Genomic DNA, 9,456 nt, shown 5'->3' with positions numbered 1-9,456 from the left:
CGTAATTTAATTAGAAGTTGTGTTGGTTAAATGAAATGCCTCTTTTTTTGAATTAAGGCAGTAATCGGAAGTCGGAGGTCAGTTTATAAAATGTTTTAATGTAAACGAGGCATTTATTTTTAATATTCTGTGTTTCTGTTTTATGTAATGCACAAAATGACAGTAGTGTTCTGTACATTGTGAAAAACAACCACCGGTCTACATATCTTATCGTCACTTTTAGGTCATTAGGACATAAAATCATCCACTGGCGCTGCTGTAACCTGTTGTTGTGCATTCAAACTGTACATTAAGAAGGAAAAAAGAAACAATAAATCTTTATGGTGGGATTATATAAGTGTGATAAGTGTTGTTTTTCTGATGAAATCCTGCTTCATGTGACGCACTGAGCTGGTTTGGCTGTTGTTTTGTTTTCTCTACAAAACTGCTTGTGATATCATTTCGTACCTCGTGAGTTTATTTTTTTTTTTTTTTTAGTCTTCTAACATTGTCAGATCACTTCCTCATAACTTCTTATTACAAGAATCTAATTCTATATTTTTATGTGAATGAATGTGACTAAAATGTTGATTAAGTCCAAAACACTTGTTGAGTAAACGGTGCAGGCTTGTGTTGTGTTCACTAAAGGCTATAAAAGTTCATGTTTTGTAACACTACTGATTACAAGAAGACACAATAACATTGTGAACAACGTAGTCAAAAGTGGGAGGAACTTGGATGGGGATTTCTCTGCAGTGCAGTTACGTCATGTGCAGTATTTAAGTTCCCCTCGCTATCATTAGTTCAAACCTGTTCCTTCTTGTCAAGCCTCAACTACACAGTTTTAGAAGCACTGACGGCAAAGAGGAAAAAACTCAACCTGTGAAGCTGTTTCGTCTGGGGACCATTATCGCTGTGAAAATGACCGGCCACGGTGAGTAGCTGAGCAGATTTGATTGAACTACTTTAAATTAAGATTAATCTATGAATCATTTTATTAGTTTCAACCTATCTAATCTAAACCGTGTCTTTCCCCTCAGATCTCGCTGCCACTGTTCATCTCTGTGCTCATGAGCTGCGACAAGCCGGAGATAAACTTTACTGGAGGTACAAACTGTTGGAAATACTGATCAAGAACTACAACACTGTCACTAAAATCAGATGACATGTCACATCAGAGCGCATCGAGAGAATGTGGATGTTGTGAAAGTGGAAGGTGGTGAGCCAAAGCAGAAGAGTCTCAGATACAGACTCACCACTGGCGGCGAAATGACGATTCCCAAGTGGGATGTACATAAGCTTGTGGAAACACCTTGCCAGAGTCGCTGGATGTGAACTTGTCAGCGGACTCCATTTAAGACGGGAGCTCTACAGAGAAACGAATGTACAAGATGCTGTTGATCCACCGATTCAGAACTGGCTGACAGCCAAAGAGGAACATCTGAATGGAAGTTATCTGCTGAAGAGGATGATATAGTCTCATGTGAATGTGGATATTCACACATGTACTTTATAATAAGGCTGTAACATTTATGTTGACTGGAAACTTGGAGAAATTGTGACTCACTAATGAATCTGGTCATAACTCTTCACAAATGTTTGTTTAATGGGAAGGGTTTCAAGGATTGCTAATAAAAACATGTATATTCAGTCGATCTAATATGTAATTGTGTACTTTCTACTGTATTTATTAGAGAAAAGAGCCGGGGGAAAGTAGGACTGTAACTAACAGTCAGTTTAAAGAGGATTATAGAAGTCACAACTTGTGTTTTTTAAGAAATGCAATGCACAAAAACAATACAAATAATATTTTTTTTTAGATTAAAAACGCATTCTTCATTGTCAAATGCAACTGGATCACTGAGTTTCAGGCGGTTTATGCCAGAAGCACCTGATACAGCTTTAAACAGCTAGTTTCAAGCATGGATGGACCCCTGAACAGGCCTACAGGCTTCGAGCCAAGGGACCCACGGTGTCAGAGGGCCCCAGCCTCAAAACTTCTGTTTAAAAGGACTGTGAGAAGTCTGTAGGGGAGGAGTTAGCTTAGCATAAAGACTGGAAATACATAGAAAGAGCTAGCACGGTTAACACCTCTAAAGCTCAAGAACCTGTTGTATCTGTATGTGCTTAATCAGTACAGTAATCACAAGTTTTAGCAGCATTTAACTGTATTAAGGTAAATTATGTGCGAGATTATTTCTTGGTTAGAAGTATTTCTTGCCGTCTCCACTAATAGTAGCTGCTAATGGCCCAAAAAAAAAAAATCCAGCCCCATAAACTACATATTAGCATTTGAAAACTTTCCTGGAGGTTAATAAAATTTTATTTCTGAAGTTTAAGAGACAGATGCGCAATTCTTTAACATTTGGACAGATTCAGGCTACAAGTTTCCTCCTGCTTCTAGTTGTTATGCTAAGCTGCTGGTAGTTTATAGTAAGCATACAGACACGGAAGAGATATTGAAATTGTCATGTACCTCAGCAAGAAAGCAAATAAGCTTATTTCCCAAAATGCTGAAACATTTTTTTTTTGTAAATCCTTTCTCCAACTATTTATTTACTGTATCGGCTAATATATCAGAAATATAGCCATTAGAATTTCTCAGAACCAAAGGTGAATCCCAAAATAGCCTCTTTTTGTCTCACAGTAAAAACAAAATCCAAAACATATTCATTTTAGAGTAACAAAAAAAAGCACTGGTCTCATACTTCAGACAAAACCACCATATTTGATTGATAAATTACTGACACGATTAATAAATCATCAAAAATGTTGTTAATTTACTGTGAACGACCTGAAGTATCACATCAACGAAGCAGAGCAGATTTGAAGTCATACACTGATAAAAAAAAAAAAAAAGGTATCCGTATATATACACAAGAAATATGAAATAAAAACAGAAGCAAAACAGTGTAAATTCAGGCACTTAAAGGATCCTTACTTTATTTTGTGTGGTAATACAAAAAGCATACAGAATTATAGAGGATAGGAGAGAAGATCCCTTTCATTGAATTCCATTAGATCGTACACATAAAATGACTAATAATTACATACAAGCCTTTTTCTCTGTAGCTACACAAGTACCCCAGCCCTCCACCAATAGCATGCATGGTCTCTTTGCTGTAAACAGATTTCAACATTTCTTCACACCCATTGGTTTCTCGCAGGTAGAAAAAAAAAAACGAAAAAAAAAAAAAAAAAAGACACAACAATTAAGTTTGCCATCAAACAATAGGTGGTGTAACTTCATCCACAGATCACACTGATCGGACCAGAAGGATGTTCATATTCATGAGTTTTTTTTTCAGACCAGCACTGAAGCAGATTCGGAGGTTGTTTTTGTTTCGATGAACTGCACGTTGTTTACAAGTTAACAAGGATTCATCTGGGCCCAAGTAACCCTCCCACCATCTGCATGTATAAAACAGTACAACACGCCCGCACAGGCCTATTAGACAGAAATAACATCTAATTATGACATGACATACAAACCGAGAGATACATCATATTGCGAGGGGGGAAACGTAAAGGGTCAGCTCACTCAAATTCTGCAATAAATTCCCTCACTTCCCTGGAGCGGTAAGTCGTGGTTTAATCCACAGGACATGCAGGTTTTATAGGGATGACTTCTTGAGGGGAAAGAACTCGGGTACGAGATGTAGCCTCTTGACTTTTGTAAAGCTGATGAGGATGTTGAAAGGAAATTCCATTTTGTTCTCTTTGAAGAGGCAATTTTAAAACCCCCCAAAAATTACCTGAAGACTATTTGCGTGGCTGGAAAACACAAGCGTGAAGTGAGAAAATATCTGTTCATATATATATGTATAGAAAATTTGGATGAATTGACCCTTGAACATTTAATAAATTGAAGCTAGCGCATTCGGCTAACGATTCCCAGCCTATAAGAGTAAGCAACCACTAATGATCATTGTTAATCTTGTGTCGGGTGTTCAGAGATCCACATCAGTACAGATTAGATCACAACCGTTTTTTCTTAATTCACACTTAAACGTTGTTTTTTTCTCCAGAGGAATGATTTTAAAGTATTCATAGAGCTCAATAGCTGTAGACAAAAAAATAGATCTTTTTTTTCTTTCTTTCTTTTGCCCTAGTTGCCAAGGTTCATAATTTTCTAGCTAATTTTTACAAGTGGGTTACTCAACCCCCCCCAAAAAAAACAAAAAAAAAAACAACCTATAAATACTATCTTAACTACAGGGCTATTGGCTGTGCAAAATAGTTGATAAATGGCAGGCTACTCCAAGCATCGATTAGCAACATAAATAGGAAAGGAAGACTAGCCATGTTCTATAAACGCAGAATGGACCCTCGCAAGAACAGCAAAGGAATAAAAGGGTTTTGTTGGACTTGAGGTTTAGTTCTTCATTTAGGTCAGAAGGGCCAAATTACCCAGCGCACTCTTTACCGATGCAGGAACCGAACTCCACTGTGTATCCTCTCTTTCCGCCTCCAAATGCAAAGAGGAAGAAAGGAGGAAAGAAAATTTAACGAGAAGACGGTGAATGTGTGAAACATTCAGGTAGTCTCTTCTGACAGTAACCCTAAAGCATGTACTCCCAACACGGCAGGAATGAACGGGTGATAGCCGGAGTCCTGCGCGAGTGCAAAGAGCATCGGTCGCCGAGTGACTTGCTTGCATAAGCATGGGGGAGCGTATGGAGACCATTTTTCAGATTTGGACCAGATCTTGACGTAATGGAGAGATGATGTTTCCTCGGCGTAGAAGGGAAACTTGGCCCCAGTCAATATCTTCATATTCACCATGACTACTGTTGCCACCTGCTTTGTTCTCTGATGTCATCTAACTTTAACAGAAGCCCATCTGTTGGTAGTGTCGATGTTTTGAAGTATATCCAGCTTTGCAGTGGCAGATCGTTTCCCCTCACTTGTGTGAAAGCAGCCAGTTGTTTTTCATTTAGAGACCGTTCCATCCAACCAGATGTTACTCGGTGAAGCCCACCACCAATCAGATTGCATTGTGTTAATATGGACGACCACCAAAAATGTCATCCGGAATAGATGGATCAACAGGCTCCCCAACCAAAATAGATTGTCTCATTAAAGTGAAGTCTGTCTCATTAAGTGAAGTCCTTCAACCAATTAAATAACACAGACCATAGCCAGATCTTTCAGTCCAACCAATCAGGTGTTTTCATTTAGTGAATGCAGCCACCACGGCCCACATGAGTTCATTGGCGTTGGGCTTTGTGCTCTCTTTCTCGGGCTCCAGCTCGAGCAGAGTGTGGACTCTCTTCATGCCCAGGTCGTACTGGTCGTCCTGGAGCGGGGCGAAGGCATTCTCAAGAACGTCGGATGAATGAGCCAGAAGAATCAGGGCCAGAACCCGCTTGTCCATGCGATGGGGATCATTTACCCACTTCTCCAAAACAGAGTCCTGGACCTTCTTCACGAGGCGCTGTAGGGAAAAATAAGAACAATAACAATTCTATTTATTGAGGTTGCCTTTTTCTAAGCTTAACGATCCAAAGTGCTTCACACAAGCTAGAAAATCCAGTAACACAATGATCCTGTAAAGTATAGAAATGACTGCGTAAAATAATGATAAAACAAATTACAACAATACGAGTATAAAATAAGATAAAATGCTACAATTATTCCTGCATCGAGAAATAAAAGTGGATCATTAAAATCAACTAAAACCAGGAGAGGCTCTCGGATAGAAGTATGTTTTAAGAAGAGATTCAAAAGATGTCACATTTTGCTGACCTCACTTCCTCAGGCAGCTTCGCTGCATAACTTAGGGGCTCTGACTGCAAATGCTCTGTCACCTTTAGTTTTCAGATGCGCCTCGATAAAGTCTTTTGTCTGAGGATCTCAGGCTACGTTACGGGCTTGTATGTAACAATGAGGTCAGAATAGGAAAGAGAGAGGCCATGAAGAGTCTTAAAATCTTACAATCAATTCTAAAACATACTGGGAGCAAGTGCAAGGAGGCAATAACAGGTGGGATGAGGTCTATACGTGTTTTATGGTTAGTTTTTATAGGCATCAAATTTAACTATCATGCTATATCTCGCTTGTCCTTTTTATATACTCATTAGTTATCACTACTTTAAAACATTGTGTTGTTATAATAGTAGCTCAAAAGCAGGGTTAGGTTCAAGCTACGAGACTAGAAAAAAGGAAATAATTTCCTTCCCTCCGTGAAGCTTTTATACTGTCATACAACAGACTGCCTCTTCATATCCAACAACAGAAATTGCTCTATTTTTATCCGCCGAGCACTGATGGCTGAGCAGTACAGAGCAGTACCTCTTTGAAGTCCAACTCAAATCACTTTTGCCTCCAGAAATAAATGTCAAAGTAATTGTTTAATTTATTGTTTAGAGCATACATCATTAAAAATGGATACTTTGGGAAATATATAAAATATTTATTTGCTGGCAGGCTAAACCCCCGCGGGGAACCAGAAACAAAATAAACACACTCGCTCTGTAGCTCATGACAGTGGTTTGTTAGCAGGAGTACTGAAGAGTGAGAACCACACCAGCATTTAAACAGCCCAATGTGGTATTTGAGGGGATCTGTTTAGCTCTCCGCCTCAGATAATGACATGAAATGCTATTATTGCAAAAAAACCAATTATAAAACAAAATATATAAATGTAAATATTTTCCTTTTTGGGTTGTGATTTTTCTCCAGAGAGCACAGGACATGTGATTTGCACAGCTGGAATGTTTACTGTGTTTCAGGATCCAATGGAGCTGAACTTGTGCAAGAGGAGATCAAACCTGTAGAACATCAAGCTGAGGGAGTGACTGTTCCCGTGTGTGCTGACTCGACATACAAATTATTGTTTGGCCATAAAAATTAAATTTGGAACATTTTCCCATCGTACCTGTTTAATGGTACTGTTGGTGAGTGGATGTGTGGTCATGTCAAAAAGCAAGAAGTTCTGTTTCTCGGTGGTCAGGACACCTTTCTCCACCAGGTTTTTGGCCAGACGCTCTCTGACATTTCTCAGCTGGTAGTGCAGCTTCAGGGGATTCCACGTCTCTCCTGCAAGACAACACGACATCCACGGTCACACAAAATGCTTCCTGTGTACTCTTGAGCTGAGAAAAGAATTACTTATGCTGCTGCTGCTATTGTTCTTGATACGTTTTAAAATCAAAGACAATCAATTAATCAAGGTACTGAGAATCAGGCAATGTGACACCTTCACGCAGGGTTGTGTGTGTGTTTCTCACTGCAGAGCCATATTCACTACATCCAGAGGGGACCTTTAGTCCCTATTGATGGCCCACTTTGAATTTGAACCCCCACAATTCAGAAGGTGGCAGTAATGCACCTAAATTGCACCATTGTTTAGGTGTATATATTTGTTTCTTAGCTATATATATATATATGTATGTCTATTTATATGTCTTTTTATGTCTGTCTGCTGTTGTTGTTGCTGTTTTTTTGCACGCTGCTGAAGTGAAGCTACAACTGAAGCCAAATTCCTTGTATGCGTAAACATACCTGGCCAATAAAGCTGGTTCTGATTCTGAAAGGCTATGTGGCATATCCTTTTGGAGGAGTTTAAACTGGTGCGTTAGGCCAAATAAGTACACGTGAAAGAAGAATACACTCCACAGTGTTTTGGTTACATGTGCTGCTACCGTTTGCCGCACGGCAAACAAGATTCTTCTTTTTACGGGCGTCTTCCGGGATGGCGGGCTTTGACGGGCCACCGTAGCGGGATGCCGGGTTGCCACCTGCTCTTGCTGCACAGCACACGCGGCCTATATGCACTATTCCCATTCAAACGCATGGGAGAGGATTGACGAATTGCCCACATTTCCTGACGGTGTGAATGCACCCTTATGCAAGATTAAAAGAAACAAACAGCACAAGCTACAAAAACACATCATCCACATGCCTGACTGGTGAAACAATGAGTCGATTATGTCAAGGTTTGGTTAGTTTATCTCACCACTCAGGAGCTCTATCCAGCTCTGGACCGTCTCTGGAGGCTGGGTTTCTTTAATGTGCTTCAAGGCCTCATCCAGGAGCACGTCTCCAGTGGGCGCATCAGACTTGTAGATCACCTTGCCAAACAAAAGCAAACGTTGTAACCGTGACTGTCGTCAGCCTAACTTTGACCAGGACACACATCCTGTGTGAACAGGAGTCACCCTGAAAGGAGGGAAGGGAAGAAGAAAAAAAAAAAAAAAAAAAAAAAAACAACCACCTCCAACCCCTGGAGAAATAAATAAATAGTTTCGCCACACACAAACAAAACCACGGAGGTGTCAAGTGTCTGAACACGAGAACCTGAGCACTTTTTATTTATTTATTTTTTTAAATCCTGGTTCTCACCTTCCTCGCGAGGAGGCTTTTCCTCCTCACCCCGCAGGCCTCCAGCTGTAGCCTCCCCCTGAGGGCCAGCTCCACCAGCATACACCCGCGGAGACCGGAAGAAATACAGTCGTTCCAGAAGGACGTGTAGCCCTGGGGAGGAGAAAAGGCTGCTCGCTTAGCTGACGTGTTGGTAGCAACGCATGCGGAGCGGACACACACACACATAAAAAATAATAATAATAATAATAAAAAAAACACCTGGAAATAATAAGACTACAAGAATAAACCAGCTTTGTTGACGTTTGGTTGGTGACGCAACGTAAACAGCTCATGTTCGCTTTAACTAGCAGAGTTTAAGCAGCTGCTGGCCCGGTGGACGGATAACAAAACAAGCCCACACCTCTCGATCCTTGAGGCCCAGGAGCAACACTTCCTCCATGAGCGTGAGCCGGGTTTCCTTCGAGTCCGCCTTGTCCTCGTCCTCCTCCTCCCCGCGGCGCGCCTCGTCCTCCTCCCCGCCGGACTCCCGCTCCTTGTCGACGGCGGCGCTGCGGATGGCCTCGGTCCTCCGCTGGACGAGGCCCGAGGTCCTCTGCGTGAGAGAAGTCATAGCTGCGGCGGCTGCGAAACGATCCGATCCGGTGAAAAGCGCCTACCTCGACCAGAGGGCAAGCCGCGCAGCATGTAACCTGGATGTTACGAGGTAAGAGGGGAAAGAGGGGGGGGGGGGGACACAAAAATATATATATATATATATGGGGGGGGGGGGGGAAACGGCCGCACGATCGAATAAAGACGGCCGTTAACGCTAAGCTCGGCTCGGGATTCCTGCACAGACTCTGCCCACTTCCTGATCCAACATGGTGGCGGTGGCAGTGACGTAGAATCTCTCAACTGAACGCGTCTTCGCCTGATGCCTTCACGGCCGTCGGACAATACCGTGAAGTTAAAAGGTGAACACGCACACACACACACACAGTGCAACATATGGAACAACAACATCCTCCAGCCTGCGTAACACAACGAGGAAACGACATTTAACGCTTACTGGTATAACATATTGTTATATTAGGCAATATTTCTGGATATGTATACCGCCTGTAGCTATTTAGATATTTTACATAAAATGATATATGCTTTTAACTTGGA

At 41.3% G+C, this 9,456-nt stretch overlaps 1 protein-coding gene across 1 annotated transcript; it reads right to left on the bottom strand.

Moving 5' to 3' along the window:
- Positions 1–2,890: 2,890 nt before the first annotated feature.
- LOC138210636 (Golgi phosphoprotein 3-like) lies at positions 2,891–9,169 on the bottom strand. Its single transcript, XM_069169905.1, has 5 exons — positions 8,708–9,169; positions 8,326–8,457; positions 7,940–8,054; positions 6,860–7,020; positions 2,891–5,416 (listed from the first exon to the last, which is right to left on the bottom strand). Exons 1-5 carry the CDS (start codon positions 8,915–8,917, stop codon positions 5,153–5,155), a joined length of 882 nt encoding a protein of 293 aa, XP_069026006.1. The 5' UTR covers positions 8,918–9,169; the 3' UTR covers positions 2,891–5,152.
- Positions 9,170–9,456: the final 287 nt, after the last annotated feature.

This window comes from Embiotoca jacksoni, unplaced genomic scaffold, assembly GCF_022577435.1.
Source record: "Embiotoca jacksoni isolate LCO1_2020_lvr unplaced genomic scaffold, fEmbJac1.0.p SCAF_10, whole genome shotgun sequence".
In the NCBI taxonomy this organism is placed as follows: domain Eukaryota; kingdom Metazoa; phylum Chordata; class Actinopteri; family Embiotocidae; genus Embiotoca; species Embiotoca jacksoni.
Note: the sequence above shows the minus strand (reverse complement) of the source record. Positions and strands in the feature narration are given on the sequence as shown.

Bases quoted from the DNA above. Each gene is read 5' to 3' on its own strand.
- LOC138210636 (XM_069169905.1), bottom strand. From the start codon at position 8,917: ATGACTTCTCTCACGCAGAGGACCTCGGGCCTCGTCCAGCGGAGGACC. The intron at 8,458-8,707 runs GTGTGGGCTTGT...TCTCCTCCCCAG, and splicing joins TGGGCCTCAAGGATCGAGAG to GGCTACACGTCCTTCTGGAA. The intron at 5,417-6,859 runs GTACGATGGGAA...TTTTCCCTACAG, and splicing joins CCAACAGTACCATTAAACAG to CGCCTCGTGAAGAAGGTCCA.